This window comes from Xenopus laevis, chromosome 6L (assembly GCF_017654675.1).
Source record: "Xenopus laevis strain J_2021 chromosome 6L, Xenopus_laevis_v10.1, whole genome shotgun sequence".
Classification (NCBI taxonomy): domain Eukaryota; kingdom Metazoa; phylum Chordata; class Amphibia; order Anura; family Pipidae; genus Xenopus; species Xenopus laevis.
Genome location: NC_054381.1, coordinates 45,206,379 through 45,227,908, shown reverse-complemented (window position 1 = coordinate 45,227,908; position 21,530 = coordinate 45,206,379). Strand labels below are relative to the sequence as shown.

The 21,530-nt window shown below is 38.0% G+C and overlaps 1 protein-coding gene across 3 annotated transcripts in view; it reads left to right on the top strand.

The window, feature by feature from the left end:
• Window positions 1-20,786, top strand: part of LOC108718914 (serine/threonine-protein phosphatase 6 regulatory ankyrin repeat subunit A) — an 89,887-nt gene extending 69,101 nt beyond the window's left edge. For 2 of the 3 annotated variants that reach the window (XM_041565994.1, XM_041565993.1), the window contains exons 18-29: window positions 257-458; window positions 3,904-4,002; window positions 5,087-5,174; window positions 5,770-5,887; window positions 6,609-6,828; window positions 7,295-7,382; window positions 7,462-7,545; window positions 9,297-9,442; window positions 12,390-12,472; window positions 12,754-12,836; window positions 16,645-16,736; window positions 18,387-20,786. In XM_041565994.1, the coding sequence (XP_041421928.1) occupies window positions 257-458; window positions 3,904-4,002; window positions 5,087-5,174; window positions 5,770-5,887; window positions 6,609-6,828; window positions 7,295-7,382; window positions 7,462-7,545; window positions 9,297-9,442; window positions 12,390-12,472; window positions 12,754-12,836; window positions 16,645-16,736; window positions 18,387-18,673 (1,590 nt within the window). In that variant the 3' untranslated portion in view covers window positions 18,674-20,786. The remainder of the gene's footprint in view (window positions 1-256; window positions 459-3,903; window positions 4,003-5,086; window positions 5,175-5,769; window positions 5,888-6,608; window positions 6,829-7,294; window positions 7,383-7,461; window positions 7,546-9,296; window positions 9,443-12,389; window positions 12,473-12,753; window positions 12,837-16,644; window positions 16,737-18,386) is intronic. The other variant, XM_041565995.1, reaches the window with a different exon arrangement.
• The last annotated feature ends 744 nt before the right edge of the window (window positions 20,787-21,530 follow it).

The following is a 21,530-nucleotide window of genomic DNA, read 5'->3' as shown; positions in this document are numbered from 1 at the left end:
TGAAATACGGTTTCCATGAGACATGTTCTATATTAAAAGGAAGTTGCTACTTTGAGAGCTCAGCCAATGATAAACAAAACTCCAAAGAATTAGGAGGTGTTCCCAAACTTTTTCATATGACTGTACACAAAACTGCTTAACAAATACTTATATTTTATGGGTAAAAATCAATAACTGCACTGTTACTAAAAAGCAAAATAGCTTGTTTTTACTGATGGTATTTTATTCATGCCACCAATACCCCTGTATGTTTAAGGCTTACCATGGTCACCATCAAGCTCTGGAAGTGCTAGTACAGTCTTTACTGGACCTCGATGTAAGGAACAGCACTGGCCGGACTCCTCTGGATCTTGCTGCATTCAAAGGACACGTTGAATGTGTAGATGTTTTGATTAACCAAGGAGCATCAATATTGGTAAAGGACTACGTAGTCAAGAGAACACCCATTCATTCTGCAGGTATGACATTGGATTATTGTTCCTAGATGTAACATGTTACAAGTACAGCTTATATGCCACTATTAGCAGAGTATCTGTTCTCCCACCCTCATACTTAACCTCTGTGACACTACCTTGCCATTTGTTCGGTTACACACATTGTAGGGAGTGTTTTTGCACTGATAATCATACTAATGTCTATGTCTATGAAATTGTAAAGCCTGGCCGATCATTTGCATGTTCCACTTTCTCCTCCGCTCATGTTTCTGCATGATGACATGCAAATGGGTTCCTATTGTATCACGTATGCCCTTTAACATCCATTATTTAAAGTGAATGTTTCACCAACAACTTACTAAAACTTTCTTGTTTTGTAGCTGAAACGCCTTTCTTGATTGAGAAACTTGTGCAAACCCGTGTGTAAAAAGCAGCATTATTTAAAAAAAAAAAAAAAAAAACTTTCTTAATGAATGCAGCAGATGCAGTGGGTGTGTGTGTGTGTGTGTGTGTATGCAGTGTGTGTGTGTGTGGATGCAGTGTGTGTGTGTGGATGCAGTGTGTGTGTGTGTGTAGATGCAGTGTGTGTGTGTGTGTAGATGCAGTGTATGTGTGTAGATGCAGTGTGTGTGTAGGTGCGTGTGTATAGAGGAGCACTACCCTGAAAAAATGTAGTTAACTGCCCGGGTGCTGGTCAAATAAAGAAATAGACTACCGCACCCACAAACGATGCTCTTCATCAGGAAGAGCACCATTTGTGCTAGAAACGTTGGATTTTTTTTAAAGGAGACATGTAGGGGCACATTTACTATTGGTCGAATATCGAGGGTTAATTAAACCTCGATATTCGACTATCGAAGTTAAATCCTTCATATATCGAAGTCGAAGGATTTAGCTCTATTCGTTCGAACGATCAAAGGAATAATCGTAGGCAAAGAGCTGGTTCCTCCATAGTGGGGTCTGTGGTACAACAAGTTGCTAATTTCTCTGTTTTCTTAAGCAGGTTGCTAGTTTTTGTGTTGTCTTCCACAATGTTCACTTAAAGGGTAACTATTGCGGAAATAAAAATTTAAAGGGATCCTGTCATCGGAAAACATGTTTTTTTCAAAACAAATCAGTTGATAGTGCTACTCCAGCAGAATTCTGCGCTGAAATCCATTTCTCAAAAGAGCAAACAGTTTTTTTTATATTCAATTTTGAAATCTGACATAGGGCTAGACATATTGTCAGTTTCCCAACTGCCCCCAGTCATGTGACTTGTGCTCTGATAAACTTCAGTGACTCTTTACTGCTGTACTGCAAGTTGGATTGATATCACCCCCTCCCTTCTCCCTCCCCAGCAGCCTAACAACAGAACAATGGGAAGGTAACCAGATAGCAGCTCCCTAACACAAGATAACCGCTCCCTGGTAAATATAAGAACAGCACTCAATAGTAAAAGCCAAGTCCCACTGAGACTGATTCAATTACATTAAGTAGGAGAAATAACAGCCTGCCAGAAAGTAGTTCCATCCTAAAGTGCTGGCAAACGTCACATGACTGGGGCAGCTGGGAAACTGACAATATGTCTAGCCCCATGTCAGATTTCAAAATTGAATAGAAAAAAAAAAATCTGTTTTGAAATAGATTTCAGTGCAGCATTTTGCTGGAGCAGCACTATTAACTGATGCATTTTGGAAAAAAAACATGTTTTCCTATGACAGTATTCCTTTAAGATGATTAGATTTAGTGCTGTTACTATTTCATTACCTTAGTGTTTGTGCCGTGTTCTATTATCTTTCAGTCTGACATTCAATCCTCTGCTTATTTACTAGAGTGCTAGTCAGCAATATAAATGCTGAAACCTGGGAGCTGGAGAATAGTAATGTGCCAAACCTGGACCCAACATGCTTTTCTTTTCTTTTTTTTTTTCTTTTTTTAACTTCTATGCCTTTGCTGACCCACCAGTGTCTGATTTCATTGGAAGATGAATACCGAAGGGTTTAGGCTTAAATAGTACAGCTAGCAGGACTTGGTCACTACAACTACAACTTGGTCACTACAACTTGGTCACCTAAAATGGGCTCTGAGTCAATAGGTAGGATGTCTCGTGATATTCCTGCCCTTGTGCAAATGAAGTAACTGGTTTATACGTTTATCATAGCACAGGGTTACTAGTCTATTCATTCTGAATAAATTGAGGCCCTATAAGTTATTAAACAATAGTACTGATTCCCTGATCTCTGTACAGCTCTACCCCCTTACTGATTCCCTGCTAGCTGCCATGTTATTTTTCTCCAGAACCCCAAGTGCTCAGTAAATAGCCTTGTCTGAGACAAGCAATCTTGCAGCTGCCAAATTAAACACAATTGCAATTCTAAATAAACAATATATAATAATATAGGATGAGGTTACTTACATCTGGGTTTTATACTATCTGTTATCAGCATATTTAGTTATTGTTGATTTATATTACAACGATTACAAAGCAGCAAACATTTCCCCTTACTTTGGTACAGAACAGAAAGCAATATAATTTAAGAACCCTAATATTAAAGAACCAGTAACATAAAAATTTAAAAAAAAATAGTTTGTAGTTAACGAAAAAAAACCCCAAGACACTTTTAACTTTAAATTCGCAAAGTCTTTATTAAGAAATAACTTACCGATTCTCCGGTCGATTTCTCCTTTTTTTTTTAAAAAAAAAAATGAATGTTACTGGTCTTAAGTTTTCCCATATTTTAATTTTTTTTATTTGTGGTCCCACAAATTTATATCGGATTTCAATGGGTGCATTTCCCTGTTTTTTAAGTAAGTGTTTTGCTTGATTTAACATCAAAATTTTGTCCTTATGTTCCCAAAAACTACTTTTTTTTCCTCTATCAATGTTATTTGTGAAATAAAGAGGTTTAAAATACTAACCAGATGCTTATTTTGCCTTGGTTCTGCCTTTTAATGGCTTATTCTAATTAGTCTGCCCCTTATACAGTCTTGCACCAATCACGTATTGCCTGACAGTGTATGTGACTGACAGAGAGGCCTTGCACTTGCCCCCCATAGTGTAACATTAAAGCTGCAATGCTTAACCCTCGTTATTAATACAGTAAATATTGTAGCTCTAAGTAAAACAGACTTTGTTCTTATATCCTTTCAGTACTTGAAGAAAAACTTACTTTAACACATTGATTTTTCATAATTTTTTCCTGGTCCCCTGAAAAACATAAAATCGTGGGTTTTGCTGTACATGCAGAAGACAAGCTTTGTTATCAACTGGGGCTAGGGAAAATGATAAAATTTACGTTAGCATGTTGTCCTTCTTTTTAATAAGTACCGACATATCAATATTAAAACATACCAGACTAATGATCTCCTTACATCTGGTAATCCCATTTATCATAAAAGCTAAAAAAAAAAAAAAAAAAAGTGATTTATTACCTAATAAAGTATCCCAGTGATCACCACTCCCCTTTACATCTGTAATCCATTTTAGAAATCCAAAAGGTTGATTCCAGAAATTCTGTTAATAAAAACAATACTGAACTTTGCAATTCTGCGCAACAAAAAGTAAGACCAAAGGACATGTCCGGTGGTAAGTTAATGAAACCAAAACTCGATTTTGGTGATACTTTCGCTTTAAAGCTTAAATGCTCGAGCTGTTGTATAGCGCCGCTTCCCAAAGTGTTTTAACCACTAAGCGCAAGGTATTGTTTGTTTTCGCCTTCCGTTTCTTGTTACATCCGCTAAGCCAGTTGTTATAATTCTGCTCAGCATCTGTTCAGTGGGTTTTGTTCTGTTGGCAAATTCCTCTGTACATCAACAATTCTACATTATCGTGCTTTTTGTTTGTTCTTGTGTATATGTTTCCTTTTTATCTGGATATGTCCAAGTAGGAATCCCTATAGGGATGTAGCCGAAACGTTGGCTACTTTTTTGTCTAAATAAACACTTTTCTCTTGTTTATAAGTCCTGCGAGTGCGAGCTTCTGTTGTGCATATATATATATATATATATATATATATATATATATATATATATATATATATATATATATATATATATATATATATATATATATATATATATATATATATATATATAGCGAAAAATACCACACTCAACAGGCTCAGTTAGAGTAACTGATTTTAATAGAAAAACAATAGAAAGTCAGTTTCTTTCACATCATAGAAGATCACTATGATGTGATTGAAACGTTGGACAAAAGAACGCCCTAGAATTAAGCTTTCAAATCAAGCAGCCTTGTAAATATGGCTTGGGTTGAAATTAAGGATGCCCCAAATGCAGGATTCGGCCAAATCCTTATGCCTGGCCGAACCGAATCCTTTGTAAACTGTAAATTAGGGGCTGGAAGGGAAAATCACGTGACTTCATCACAAAACTAGAAAGTAAACAATTCCACTTTTTCCTTTCCTGACCCTAATTTGCATATGCAAATTCGCTTTGGTAGTCGGACGAATCTTTCACAAAAGGATTCTTGGATTCGGCCGAATCCCAAATAGAGCATTTGGTGCATCCTGAGTTGAAAGTGAACCATGCAAGAGTTTTAATCACTTGAATTCTGTCCTCAGCACAGTGTTTAGATTAGATACTCTAGTAGGGGAACCTGTTTGCTTTCTATATCTGTATTTTCACTGATTTCTTTGGTTCCTTTATAGCTATCAATGGACATTCAGAATGCTTAAGGCTCCTCATAGGAAATGCTGATGTGCAGGCAGCGGTGGATATTCATGATGGAAATGGCCAGTAAGTAAAGAGCAAGCATGGAGATACTGGGGGAAGAAAGCTCTTTGTTGTAGGGCCATTTTTATTTCATTTCTTCAAAGGTGAAACTACAGTATTAAGACCCGTTTTACCATATAACTTTAGGTAAGCACCTTCCTGGCTTTCCTTCGACTGAGTGCAGGTTACATTGTGGTCACCTTCCACAGATAGCAGAATCCATGAATACTTCACAGCACTCCACTATTTTTTAAGTCTTTGCACCCATTAACCCAAAAATGTGTAACTTCTCATCTCCCATAAACCTTTAAGCTGAAAAGTGTTTTCATATAATTATTTACACTGTGCATGGTGTAAATGCCAGCGCATGTGTTTCCTATCCTTATTATATTATTAGAATGTATAATATATTTAAATGTCTTTAGTATGCCTTCACTGCTATACTTTTATGGTGCGTTGTACAGATTTGTTAGAATATACAGGCTGTGCAATTTTCTGTGTCTGGACCAAAGTTCTACCCTGTAAGGCTGGCTAATAGCCATAATGTAATTACTTTGCTGATTGATGCACTTTCCAGTAAAATACAAGTTTTTCTTGCTTTCTGCCTTGTATTACGCAGGACACCTCTGATGCTTTCTGTTCTAAATGGCCATACAGAATGTGTCTATTCTCTGCTAAATAAAGGAGCCAATGTAGATGCCAAAGATAAATGGGGAAGGACAGCGCTGCATAGAGGGGTAAGAATATTCAAAATGCAGATTTTCAGAACTGTCGGCTTTAAATTGTATTACCAATTTTAGTGTTTTACTCCCCTAACAAGGTAAACCTGCATGCTTTGTATAAACAGTATGAAAGTTGCACTGCATACAGAACAGTCACATATGCTAGGACAAAGATATGGTGTAAAATGCAGGAAAACAAGATGTAATATCTGAGGAAAACACTCCCTGTAATCAATTATAGTTGCTGGGACTGTTGGACATTTTAAAAATTGGGAACGTAAAAGAAAAAGTGACTAATTTTTAATGTTCTCTCCTAATACTTACTTTTTTTTGTTGCTGCTCTTTCCTTGTTATGCTTGTCTGCCTGCAATCTGTGATGTTATCAACTAGTCAATAATTAATTTAGAAAATGCAAATCATGTCTGAGCCTAATGAATATGTTGTAATTTATTGCACTTATGATCAAGTGTCATACTGTAAAACCTAGCTATAAAAATGTAAATGGTACACTTCAATTTTTATAAATAAAAATCCCATTGTTGAAAAAAAAAACAGCTGAACACATTTCATCGAATAAATCCAATTGAAAGAAAAAAAAATCCCAGTTCCCAAGCATTTTGGATAATGGGTCCCATGTCTGCATATGTGTTGTTGCCAATCTGATAATGTATTTTGTTTAAAATAGTAGATTTTGGTGACACAACAGTAACTCCTTCATTTTGTGTGTGCTCCCTAGGCAGTGACCGGACATGAGGAGTGTGTAGAAGCACTGCTCCAGCACAATGCCAATTTCCTACTACGCGACTGCAGAGGTCGGACTCCTATTCACTTAGCAGCAGCTTGTGGTCATATAGGAGTTCTGGGTGCTCTTTTGCAGACTGCCGTTTCTGTAGATGTTGTACCAGCAATAGCAGACAATCATGGATACACACCACTTCATTGGGCTTGCTATAACGGTAAACATCAGTGCATTTTCCATTTGTTTTCTGGAATTGTGTTTAAAACTGTAAAACCTTTGACTGCTCTTTAAAAATCCAACACATGCAACAACCTTGGATACAGAGCTATATATGGTGAATATCAATTTATAGACCTCTAGTGACCAAACAGAGGTATATCAAAACTTCTCAAAAACTTATATAAGCATGCTCTTTGATTATAAAGTGTTTTTATTCCATCATATTAAAACATCAAAAACAACCCACACATGGAGCCTAACGCATTTCATGCTCACCTATCACTTAGTCATAGGTAATCCCTATGGATTATGTACATTACATCTGTACATCTGTTCCTTATTTGTGGGCAGTTACAGTGAAAAAATGTTCTTTCTATGAAAGTTTGCATGACTGACATGGAGAATTGAAAACTTGCTGTGCTCAAGCAGAAACCACCTTGATGAGTGTTCTTTTCTTTGCTTAGGTCATGATGCGTGTGTAGAGCTGTTGTTGGAGCAAGAAGTGTTTCAGAAAATGGAAGGAAATTCTTTCAGCCCCTTACATTGCGCAGTGTATGTTCATCACAAATAAAAATGTAATTCTGTTGCCAGTGTTAGAAATTATTCTTATCACTCATTTGTTTTCTCATAGGATAAATGATAATGAAGGTGCTGCCGAAATGCTAATTGATACCTTAGGTACCAGCATAGTAAACTCAGTGGACTCCAAAGGAAGGTATGTTTTATTTACTAAATAATACCTAAAAAAGAAGCCAGCGCCACAGGCACCGGGCAAAACAAACAAATATAGGGCAGTAACGTTTTGCCAATGACCCCCTTATTTCTGTGCACAGGTTTTATTGTAGCTTCACCGTGCTATGTGTAACCCCTTCTTATCCACCACCACAATTATATATAGCCTTTTAGGGAAGAGGGGTTGCTTCTTGCCTCGTGGGCCTTATAGGTGGATACTCACAAACATATGGTTCAAATAGGCGTAAAAAATCTTTGTTGTCCCAGCGCGTATCCTTTAGAACTGTGAAGTAGATGCGGCAGCGAAATAGTGTAATATTGCCTTTAATATATTTAAAAATGTAACATTAAAATTGCACTCACATGGCATTCCGCAATAATAGCATGTATAGCATATCGTCCTAGAGAGGCTTTCTCTCCACGCCTATCCACAATCGGAAATCCTGCTGCCAGAGCGCTCGTGGCTTTAGGGTCCCTTGCAGTATATCGGCGGGTCGCTCTCCTATGGCGTGCTATTCCGTGCTCCGTGCCTTACGCGTTTCGTCTATCACTTCGTCAGAGGCTTCAAACGTGACGAAGTGATAGACGAAACGCGTAAGGCACGGAGCACGGAATAGCATGCCATAGGAGAGCGACCCGCCGATATACTGCAAGGGACCCTAAAGCCACGAGTGCTCTGGCAGCAGGATTTCCGATTGTGGATAGGCGTGGAGAGAAAGCCTCTCTAGGACGATATGCTATACATGCTATTATTGCGGAATGCCATGTGAGTGCAATTTTAATGTTACATTTTTAAATATATTAAAGGCAATATTACACTATTTCGCTGCCGCATCTACTTCACAGTTCTAAAGGATACGCGCTGGGACAACAAAGATTTTTTACGCCTATTTGAACCATATGTTTGTGAGTATCCACCTATAAGGCCCACGAGGCAAGAAGCAACCCCTCTTCCCTAAAAGGCTATATATAATTGTGGTGGTGGATAAGAAGGGGTTACACATAGCACGGTGAAGCTACAATAAAACCTGTGCACAGAAATAAGGGGGTCATTGGCAAAACGTTACTGCCCTATATTTGTTTGTTTTGCCCGGTGCCTGTGGCGCTGGCTTCTTTTTTAGGTATTATTTTGTGGACTTGAGGGATACAAGTGAGAGCCGGCAGGGGATTGTGAACACAACCAAACCTAGGACTATAATTTGGAATGTTTTATTTACTAGGCAAATTCTACACATAATCTATTCCCTCCGTGCAATGCAAATATGAGCCAGTTGTAATAAATAATTCTCCAGCTGCATTTTGGACCGTTTTGTTGATGAGTTTGCACAGTAATAACCCTATTTTAGTAATCTATTAAACAGAGCTTTGTATTTTGGGAAGTACTTCTTTTGTTTTTATAGGAGGCACCCTAAAACATTATGCTTTGTTACAATTAACACAAACTGACATGTGAGGAAGTACACACTGCTTTACAGATATCACAATTCACAGCTTTTAATGCCGAATAATTCAGCTGGATGCACAGGGAAAATTCAAGCTGCACCACTGCTTACTGCTCTTTATGTATACTGGCTGCCAACCCTGTTTTTTCATACATGTATTATTCTGTACACTACCCAATTGTTATTCAAGAATTATGGCCTGTAGTATAATGCAGCAGTGCATGTAACCGTTAAGTTAAAGCAGAATAAAGAATGGATGCATCTATTTTTTTTTCTTTTTTTATTCACATAGGACACCTCTTCATGCTGCAGCCTTTACAGACCATATTGAATGTTTACAGCTTTTGCTCAGCCATAATGCTCAAGTGAATGCTGTGGATTCTACTGGTAAAACACCATTAATGATGGCAGCTGAGAATGGACAAACGAATGCAGTTGGTAAGCCTTCACTGGACAATTGCAAAGTTTATACAGTTTGCTTTTGTTTAGCCTTAAGCTGGCCCTAGACGCAAAGATCCGATATTCGTACGATTTTCAGACCGTGTGTGGACAGTCCTGACAATTTTCGTCCCACAGAGATCGGTCGATCGGACATGTTAAAATATTTCTGTCGGCTGCCGATAATATCTCTGCAGTTATTGGCTATCAGACGATTTTCAGTGGGAGACTGTCACCAGCTTTTGTCGGACATAAACTTTCATACGTTTGCTGTCATGGGCAGAACATCGTCTGATATGTTCTTTTACTACTTTATTTAATCTGAATGGTTAGTGGCAGGTCAGGAGATGGGGAAGTCTGATCGTTTGAGGATTGGAACGATCGGATCTTTGCATCTATGTCCAACTTTATTCAGCTTCCACCGTGTGGGGCACAAGGCACGACTTATGCTAAAAACAGATGTGATCTCCAGCTATACCATGTGGCATCATTTAACTTCTGTTGAAGTCTTATCCAACTACACAGTTTAACTTTGAACAGAAAAGCTTTCTGCTTGTTGGTAGTGGCTTGAGTTCTCAGAAAGCTGCAATTCAGCCTCTTCAAGGACAAGGAAAGTTAAACTAAAGAAGTGACTAGAAATGTTGTACATTATGTTTTGGGCTTTTGCGCCAGCCAGAGGCAACCATAGCCCTTAAGCAGTAAAGATCTGTGTCTCCAAAGATGCCCCAGTAGCTCCCCATCTTCTTTTCTGCTGATTCACTGCACATTCTCTGTGCTGCTGTCACTTACTGAGCTTAGGGACCCACTCACAATATACTGTACACATAAATATAAATGTCACAGTATAAGGCTGATTAGTAATTAATATGGATAATTACTACATGGCAGCACATAAACCAGTGCAACTAGCATCAGAATTTAATAATCATCCCTGTAGCATCAGCTTATATTACAGACCAAACTCATTTTCTGCTGGATAATTAGTGAGGAGCCCTAAGCTTAGCTTCTCAACAGCTGCTCAGAGCCCACTGAGCATGTGAGTGTCACAGACACCTTCCAAGATGGTGACCCCCCTGTGACAAGTTTGAAGTCCTGGATCATTGCTGCTATTGAAAAGCTCAAACTTTAGGCTGCTGCAATAAGTTCAGTATATAAAACATGGCCGTTTTAGCCATATTGATTTTTAGGGTTTAGTTCTCCTTTAAGTCCAGCAGTCTGAGCCTTCCCACTGAAATTAATGCTGTAACTTAATTCACCATGATTCTAAACACACCCTCATTTGGACCCTTTTTTGTCTTTGAGGACCACCTTGTTTTTGAAATATTATGTTTTAAATTAGGCCTATGCTATACAGGTATCGGACGTGCCTGGGACCTGGGGTTCTCCGGATAAGGGATCTTTTCTTAATCTGTATCCCCATGCTATAAGTCTGCTAAAAAAATAGGATTGTTTTGCCACCAATGAGGATTAATTATAATTAAGTTAGGATCAAGTAAGGGTACTGTTTTAATATTACAGAGAAAAGGAAATCATTTAAGAAAAATGTGAATTAATTTAATTAAAATGGAGTCTATGGGAGATGGCCATTCTGTAATTCTGGATAACGGGTTTCCGGATGAAGGATCCCATACCTGTACAACATTACAGAAGAAGTTTTACCAACAAAGCACTGGATTTTGACTGTTAATGTTCCAGCAGGTGTCACTAAAGGCTAAGCTGATTTATTGTTTACCGTATTAAGCAGAATGTCTCTTTGCCCAACCAGCTGGTGCCGGTAGGAGCCTATGTAAAAAGTACTTAATGATAACAGATAACAGATAAGCTATGTCATTGAATACAGTTATATTCTACAGAGTGCATCTGTTATCTGCTGTGTAACCTGAGCCTTGAATGGCTGCCCCCATGGCTACACAGCAGCTTATTATATATAGTATATATATTATTATGTATAGTAGTGTTTTTGAAGCAAACACGCCAGTTTTAATCAGTGCAAGGAAGCAGTACATTTTGATTAATTTAAAACATTTTAATTTTGTTGCTGTTCCTTTAATATATATATATATATATATATATATATATATATATATATATATATATATATCTCCTATTAAACTTCATAGGAGCACAGCAGAAACATGTGTCCAATATTTCCTCTATACTCTATACCAGTAATATAGTTTGTATGGGCAAGTGAAGCAACATTTTGACCAGACCTTCCGTAAATTGCAGTCAGTCAGTAGAGTACCAGGGTCACTGAGTGTTATGAAATTCCTGGTACAGGTATAGGACTTGTTATCCAGAATGCTGAGGACCTGGGGTTTTCCTGATAAGGGATCTTTCCATAATTTGGATCTTCATACCTTAAGTCTACTAGAAAATCATGTGAACATTAAATAAACCCAATAGGCTGGTTTTGCTTTCGATAAGGATTAATTATATCCTAGTTAGGATCAAATACAAGGCACTGTTTTATTAGTACAGAGAAAAGGGAAATCATCTTTAAAAATTTGGATGAACTGGATCTATGGGAGATGGCCTTTTTGTAATTAGGAGCTTTCTGAAAAATGGGTTTCCGGATAACGAATCCCATACAAATACCTGTGATGCTTATTTTACAGATGCCCCTGCGGGTTTCTTTGCTACTATGCGATACACATCTGAAAGATGAATCATCCCAGTGGCATGTGCATTTTCATATGTATTCATTGTTTTTGGCACAGAGTTTCCAGCATGACTAATACTATATATTTGTAAAAGTATTTGTGATTCATGGCCCAGTTAAAACTCAATCTGTCTGGCAAATGATGCTGGTGCCATGATTCTTATGACTTCATTATAAGCCAGGGACATTCTATGATTGGTCTTATATTCACATTTAGTATTTCTCTGTGACATTTTGTTTCCACCAAATATTTAATGGAGAACTTGCCCTTGTTTTTTTTTCCAGAGGTAATGGTTAGCAGTGCTAAAGCTGATCTAACGTTGCAAGACAAGAATAAAAATACTGCATTACACTTGGCATGCAGTAAGGTATGTTATTATTGTCATCTCTCTATTCTTTTTGTTTTGTAAAATTCATAAGGATTCAATAGCAGGTTTTCAAAATCATTTGGAGTTTATCAAAGTGTAAAATGAGAATTCACCAGAGGAAAACTCTGTGACACTCTTTTCTCCTTTTTTTGGACTGTTATTTTAGCCTTTTATGCATTTTCTCATGTTGATTCCCCCCCCCCCAAGCGTATGTGCCCATGTAAAGCAGATATCTCATGAGTGCAGTGTTTGACCTTTAATATGCATGTGTTGTTTTCTAGGGTCATGAAACTAGTGCCTTGTTAATATTAGAGCAAATCACTGACCGAAACCTCATCAATGCAACAAATTCAGCTTTGCAAACGTAAGTATGGTTTACACATAGTAATATAGTAACTTAGATTGAAAAAAGGCACACATTCATTAAGTTCAACCTTTTATGTCTGTTTATAACCTGCCTAACTGCTTGATATAGAGGAAGGCAAAACCATCCTTCTAGAACATCTATTTGCCTCAGATGGAGGGAAAATTCCTTTCTGATCCAAGATGGCAATCTGATTAGCCCCTGGATCAACTTGGCTCTAACAACTATTTTCAATAATCATGTATTTTCTCCCTTGCTAAAAAGCCATCCAACAGTTGGTGGGGAATACAAATCACTCCAGCTTTCCCCCTTCTCTTAGTTAAATTTATTTGTGGCTCTGGCTCATCACTCACTCAAAAATGCTTTCTTATTGTGTGGACAAGACCCTCATACTGTTATCCATTCGAAAAGACCTCAGTAACAAGGCGGATAATCATACGGCTCTGACTGGATAGTCCAGCCTCCTCCTCCTTCTGTCCAATTCTTTGCTATTATTAGTGTTTAGGAAACAGATCAATGACATGCCAGATTTGTATAGTTTTATCTCTACTATGCTCCCATCAGACTGATCTATGCTATATAACTGAATCAGTGAAGGCAAACTTTCCTAGGTACCATAAGCACCTCATTTAAACGTCTTGTTTACTCTGTACCTCATACTTCTACATTCAAAGATCATAGACTGCAAGCTCTCTGGTGCAGTGTCGGACTGGGCCGGCGGGAAACCGGGAAAAAACCCGGTGGGCCCCGGCCTTCATGGGCCCCCGCCAGCCCAGCCCCCCCTCCCCCAATGTTCTGGCCCCCCTCCGCTGATGTCTGGGCCCCCAAATAAAAATGAATTGGTGCGCCGGTATCGCATGCGTGTCTGTGTTTGCGCATGCGCACCTGCGTTTGGGCACAAACCAGCGTGCGCCAAGACGTTCGCGCATTCGTGCTGGCGTGCGGCCAGACGTTCGCGCATGCGCACGGGGGGCCGGAGTATAGTTACCCGGTGGGCCCCCCCCATGTCCAGTCCGACCCTGCTCTGGTGTAGTGACTTACTGTGCATTATGCATATGTACACTGAAGCAAGCGGAGCTGTCTGGCACACAGATGGAGACCCAGACAAATGGTCTATTCTTGACTTCCCATACCCAGTTACCTGCCTAACCAAACGTTACATGAATATCCTGCCAAGGGCCCCTTACACTGTACACCTTGGGTCTCATTGATCTAGTTTATCATTGTATCAAAGTAATACAAATATAATGTAGTGTTGCTCTGAACGGGTGTATTTGCTTCAGAAACACTACTATAGTTTATATAAACAAGCTGCAGTGTAGTCATGGGGGGCAGCCATTCAAGCTGGAAAAAAGTGAATTAAATTAAAAAGTGAAAAGGCACAGGATACATAGCAGATAACAGATAAACACTATTGTATTGCACAGGGCTTATCTGTTATGTGCTATATGTCCTGTGCCTTTTCTTCTTTTTCCCAGCTTAAATGGCTGCCCCCATGGCTACACAGCATCACACGTCTTGAAAAAGCTGACATTGCGAAACGCGCGTCGGCGTTCCTGTGTCTACAGATCTTTGTCTTTTTAAACGTATTTAACCTAAAGGTTAAACTATTGGTGGGGTGGTGGAATTTGCTCAGCTCATAACTATATCTCTCTCTCTACACCTAATTTCCCAGGAGGCCGTGGATTTGTAGTTTTGTAGGATATCTTAGCCTTCAACAGCATTAGGGCTTAACTAAAATTTGAGACCACAGGCCCGGTTGCTCTGCCTTCTCAGTTTTTGTGGTGTCCCAGGGATAGAAAATATTTAGGTAGTAGATTTGGGACAACTCCACCTTCTTTTCGTTCCAATTTCTCTCTTTTTTCATGAACTCGAGCATTGATTATAATTTTTATCCCATTAATTGTGGTCTCTCTAATTAATTTACCTTTTACTATATTTATATACTCCGCACTACTAAGCACTTTAAATCCAATGAATTAATTCCTCAAGCCTAATTTGATGGGGGAATAGAATTATTCATATTTCTAAGCAACGTTGCTATTTATAATATTATAGCGGATTCATATCCCGGCTAAGGGAACCTGGTGTTTTATAATTGGTTCCAGCTTGGGCATAAGTATACATTTTTGCCTTTTAAAATCGAATCACTGAATGAACTATATTGCACTGCACTTTATTAATTTATCAAGAATCAACTTCAGTAATTGTTTATTGGATTAAATGCAATTATAGCACTGCACTTTATAATTAAATTTTTATTTATAAAGTAATTAAATAAGGCTACAGGGTAGCCTAGTTTGTGACTGCTGTTATTTGAGCGATTAAGCGGGGTACTTTTTCTCCTTTCTTTCTAATTTACACAGCATCTTGTTTATATAAACTATAGTAGTCTTTCTGAAGCAAATACATCAGCTTTACCAGTTCAGAGCAACAGTACATTATATTTGTATTACTTTGAAAAATTGTAGAAGATGAAATAAGACAGATGGTGCAATGTTTCATATGTGGTGATCCTGCCCGAATCTCTCACCATTCTGGAGTTAAGTATCGCAAATAATCACTCAAATAACCCAAAATTCAATGGTACTGACCCCAGAAAAGGCATTGCTAAACCAAAAGCTACATACCATCTCACTTACTCATAGAATGATCATATTTCATATCCTAACAGTGTCAAGATTGTTAATACCCAGACTATGGAAATCACAGGAAAATACAGAAAAAGAAAGACCTGGTATATTTAATAGACTCTAACCTTACCTTTGAAGGTCTAATTGCTAGAAGCAAAATACCTTTAAAGTTCAAACTGCCAACCAACAGTGACAGCTATGGAAATCTAAATATTTTAATCAGCATTGATGCTAAACTCGTTTAATATATAGAGAGACTAACTACCTGACTAACTATCTATTTATTTCTACCTATCTATTTACCTACCTACCCTTATATTTTATTTCCTTACCTACCCTTTTATTTACCTGTTTGTCTATTTCATCTTTTTCTTCTTTATTTCTTTTATAAAATTATTTTTCTTTTTTTTTTTCTTTTTTTTTTCTGTATTTTCTGTATTTGTTAGAAAAAAATATGCTTTAATATTCTGGTGTTAATGTTCCTTTAGTAACTACTAACTAATGTAAGTACACAACCTACAAGGCATTTCAACACTGCCAAAGCACTGATACAAACTATATATAAGCTACATCCTTTGGTAATTCTAAAACAAAATCAAAGTTAAACTACTTAAACCAAACACATTTGGAAAATTTAAAACAACTATATATCTTGGCACCTCCTTGCATAATTACTGTACATTTGTTTGCAAAATTGACTCCTGGCCAAAGTATTGGCCCTACAGGGTGACCTCCCCTTTTGCAGCTGTTGTAGCATAGAGATCGCAAACACTCATTGATGGTCTTGTGTTATTGCTAAAACATGGTATTTATGCTTTAATTAGCCTTGAAGTATTCCCACAACCCCATTTTTATCTTTGTATCTTAGCAGTTTTCTTTCAGGAATAAAGGCCAAACTTCAATTGTAACAAACCCACCCCTTCCTTGGCCTTAGAGTTTTCGCACAAAACCCCTGAGGTTTGGGTTTGACGCTGGCATCATTATTAAACTTAATCAAAAATACAAGTGGTGGGCCTGGAACTACAGACTGTACAGCCCTGGATTGTTTTTCAGGCCATGCTTAATGCTTGTGTTCTCCTTTGGGCAAAAAAATATCTGATGTGTTTGTGTCTTTAGTTTTGCAAAATGAAGTTGAATGTCCGACATTAATTGTCATGGGACATTGTATCTTGCAGACCTCTCCATGTAGCTGCTCGAAATGGACTGACGGTTGTTGTTCAGGAGCTTCTGGGAAAAGGAGCAAGTGTCTTGGCAGTGGATGAAAATGGTAAATGTTGTTTGACAGGCAGTGCATAAAATACTAAGAATTGTGTAATTTATGTTGTATTGGAGAAATAACGGTAATTACAAGTTGCTCCATTATCAAAAGTCAAAAATCAAAATATTCTGATTGTGGCTATGAAGGGAAATAGATAACAGGGCTTTGCTTCTACACATCAAACTAATAATACTGAGGTTTCCGGATTTGCCAGTGGCAGATTCAGTCTCACATAATGGTCTGACTCACAAGCTATATTATCTCCTAGACCAGTGCTGTCCAACTTCTATGGTACAGAGGGTTGCAATTTTTCTGGCCTACATGGTGGAGGGCCGATAATGGAAGTCTGTGTTGACCACTCCCTGTTTTTAAACCGCACCCATGTTACCACAAGATTACCATGTCTTCCAGGCAGAGTATGGCACACACAGGGAGCATACAGCAGGCAGAGTATGGCACACACAGGGAGCATACAGCAGGCAGAGTATAGCACACACGGACCATAGGACAGGCAAAATACAGCAGGAGACAGGGAAACCTATTGGAACTCTAAGATGAACAGTTCATACTGTGCTACACACAGTGCTGGTGCCCCTCCAGCAGTTTGTATGAGGTAAACAGTGTGGGCACTCAGTCTGAGGTGTGAACAGTACAGGGCTTTAGGGTTGTGAACAATAGAGGTGTTACAGGTGTGAACAAAGCCTTTTAAACCTACGCAAGGTAAGCAGTCCCAGCAGGCAGACTTTCATGTGGGGGGGCCACACAAGATTGGGTCGCTTGTCAGATGAGGCTATAACCTGCTTCCTTCAGTTTTCTTCATCTAGCAAAATTGCACAGCACCTATTACGAACCACACTGGGGGAATGAACAGTGTTCCACATGTAGCAGGTCTTGTATTCTTGCACTGCTTCTAGTACAACTGGGTGTATTATTATAAGTATATTTTGTTTTGGGTAAGACTGTATTGTCCTTAGGAAAGTAAATGTAGAGACATAACATAACAGTAGAAGTTACTATTGCTTCAGAAATATTAAATTTACTCTTCACTGTCCTTCTCTCAGCATCTGTCTCTTTATTGTATTCAAACAGGAGTCTGATTTTGATTGATAGATCCAAAAGGACCCCTCCCCCCATCCCCCAAAAGGCTGTATTAGATCTACATACAAAATCAGACAGATGTAGGGTGAAGATAAAACTATTTCAGAAACTGGTCTGAATTTTTCATTGATTATGTTTAGAAGATTTATTTCAGCATGATACAGCTTATATTCACTGATTATATTTAGAAGATTTCATGATGCAGCTTATATTACATTTTCATTGCCTGGATTAGGTTCAGGATTCGGCCAAATCCTTCTGCCCAACCGATCCGAATCCTAGGAAGTAAAAAATGTTTCCCCTGCGTATGCAAATTGGGATTTGATTCGGTATTCAGCCAAATCTTTCGCGAAGCATTCTGGGTTTCGGCCGAATCCAAAATAGTGAATTTGACGCATCCCTAATTTTTGTGATAGTTCCCTTTTAGAGCAGGACAGAAAGTAAACTTTGGATTGTGCACCTGTTTCATTACATTGTACCCTGTGCAAGAATATATGCAGTGTTATACGAATGTGTTTCTCTTTGGAATTGCTGACCATTTTGCTTTTCTAATACTGGCAGGCTACACACCAGCATTGGCTTGTGCTCCCAATAAGGATGTTGCCGATTGCCTCGCTCTCATATTGGCTACAATGATGCCCGTATCCTCTAGCAGCTCCTTGCCCTCTATGACTTTAAATGCCATTAACCACTACAACAACACCTCAAAAACTGTCACTTTTGACTCTCTACCTGTAATGAGAAGCGAGCACAGCTCCTACTGCAGTTTTAACAACATCGGCAGGGAAGATGGCTACCCATACACAGAAGAGGATGAACTCAATGATTCTGACTCGGAGACCTATTAATATTCTTGAATTGCTCCGCTTTTAAATTGTTCAATTTGTGCAGATTGGAAGTGTTAATAGAATGACCCACACTAGCAGATTGGCCTGGAACGCCGGGCACAATCGGCAACTTCACAGCAACAAGTGATTTTCTTTCTTTTTAAAGTGTACACTGATGTATCGAATGAGAAGAGTTTTACTTCTGACCACATTTGTCGGATGAAAATGTCAAATTAGCTGTCGTTTCCAACCCTCACTTAAATGTTTTCTACAGATTTCAGCCCAGCGGCAAGAAGAAAGGCTGGAGGGGGGGAGGGATCACTGAGAACATCTTAACCTGTCGTTACACTTTTATTTCATTTTTTATTGTCTGTGTCAAGAGTACGTTTTATATCACAGGGCACAGAGGTCCGCTTCAGCAGACGACTCCCACCACTGTACAGGAGACAATATATATAGTGACAGATGTATAAATAAAACAACCATATTGATGGCAATAAATGAATTTGGTAAACTGGCATTGTGTGTACATCAGTTTGCCAAAGGACCAAAAAAAAAAGTCTGTGTTTTTCTTTTTTTTTTTATGTTTTACAAAGTTTTTGATGTGAAATAACCAGAATTTGTTAAAATCTAAAAATTTTGCATCAGTTTTGAGCATCGTTTCTTGAAAAAACTCAAAGGGTTGAGAATTTGTATTTCCTTTCTTCGCAAGCAAAGAGGAGACGCAGCAAGGGCCTCACCAGAATACTCAGCCTTGTTCAGTGGCTGTTGGGATGACGAGTTCTTCGAATGGGAACAATAACGGTTTAATTGTTTTTACTTTTCTGGTCTTTCTGTGACTTTCATTCTAAGAACCCCTTTTTATAGTCTTTGGTGTAAGGGATTTTTCGGAGGAAACATTGGTCTGTGGCTGTTGTAGAGTTAAGATGTCTATGCATGGTACGTCATCACCCAATCGAAACACAGTAAGGGCAGCGCTACTAAATAGAAGCATCAATACATGTTCAGATTCGTCATTAACATTTCCCATGATTTTCCGCAGTTATCTGTGCAGGGATAGTCATAGCCAACCAGGTGTTGCTTTGGCTGCAACTCCCAATACTGAAGGTAGAGTTCTATATCCTATCACTGGATTCAGATTCATTGATTTAAGGCAAAAGTTAGCGGTTAGTGCACAAGCTTCTTTCCCTTGGCTATAATCAGTGCTCCCCAAGTTTTCCCTATAAACTGCAAATAGTCAATCACTTATTGCTTCCATGTTTTTTTGATTCCTTAAATATAAGTTGCTTAGCTATATTTTCCAATGGTCCTCTATGAAACGTAGCGCCCGTTGCATTTGCACAGATGGCCGTATGCGATGGTGGAACTTGACTTGAGCCCATTTGCCCTTGGGAGCTTTATAAGAAGTCATTTTCTGTTAATGCTGTAGTTAATTTTATCTGATACAAATGAAATTCCCATGTAAATGGGCAGGCACATGAATATTTAAGAAGAGATGTCTATTGCGTTTGAAAAATATGAAACATGCAGGTCCCATGTGTGTAAAGTTCATAATAAAATGGTTTCTTATTTTTATTTATAGGTTGGCAGAATCCAAAAATAAAAAATTAAAAATAAAATTCAGCCACTTAGCAGAAAAATATTGGTCTAGAATAGTGAATCAAATGCTTCTCCCGATCAGAGGAAGCCAATCAAAACAGCTTTGAAGTCTGCAGGTAATCGTAGGCTTGTCCATGAAGGAAGGATGGGGACTGATGAATGTGATTAATGTGAGTTTTCTTGGCTCTGCTTTAACAAACAGGTTTGGTTCATTTTCAAGTGAAATCAATAATGTTTTGTGTCCAGGTTTAGATACAAATCTGTTCTAAATCTAATTTTAATTTTTTTTTTTTTTCCCTTTTGTATTGTGAAACTGGAACGCTTTTAAACTGTAAATGATCTGCTGTTTTCTGACCAGGGTGAAAACAGGACAGTATTTTGATCTATTTGATAATTTTGTGAGTTTTTCATTTTAAAGACAATATGGGCATGTACATAGAAATAGTGACTGCTTGGATACTGTATTTACCTGCACTCTTTCAGTACTGAAATTCCTGTATATTTTATGGAGTATAATAAACAAAAATGTGAGTTATGTTTCATGTGTGTTTCAGTTGCAGTACATTGTTCTTTATCAACTCCACATATATGAAATGTAAAGAGGACAGAGAGTTTAGACTCTACTCGTCCCTTATTTCTACTCATCTACTGTGCAACTTAAATTCGAATGAATTCCAAATTTGACTTGGGAAGATTTATTAAAAAAATAAAATTTTTAAAAGTCTGACTAATTTAAACAACTCGCAAACTCAATTCAAATTTGATCAATTTCAATTGGAGTTTTTCCCCCTGAAAAAAACTTGAATGTCAGGAAGACTGCAAATTGATCCCTCGCCCTCTCCCATTGATTTAAAGAGAAATTCAGCAGGTTTTAGGTGGTGAATAGTCAAATTCGAATTCTTAGGGCCAGAGTATGATATATCTCTATTCAAATTTGGATAATTCCCTAGTTAAATTTGACAGTTTTGACCATAAAAAATATTAGAATTTTCAGTTGGACCCTTAATAAATCTGCCTCTAAATTTATGGTTTCAAAGAGTCATATATCTTATCGGCTATCATGAGCTAATTGTTGTTGCATTTTATTTTTGAAAATCAACCCTGACTTTTTTTTTATGGTTTTTTCAATTTGGGCTATAATGAAATTGAAACGATCAGTAGTTTCATGTCGCCATATCCTAAATGCCGTAGAAATCAATCAGAAATGAGTATTGTAATGTAACATGAGAGTCCTTCAAGGAGAACTAAACCCCCCTAAATAGAAAGGCCCCATCCACTA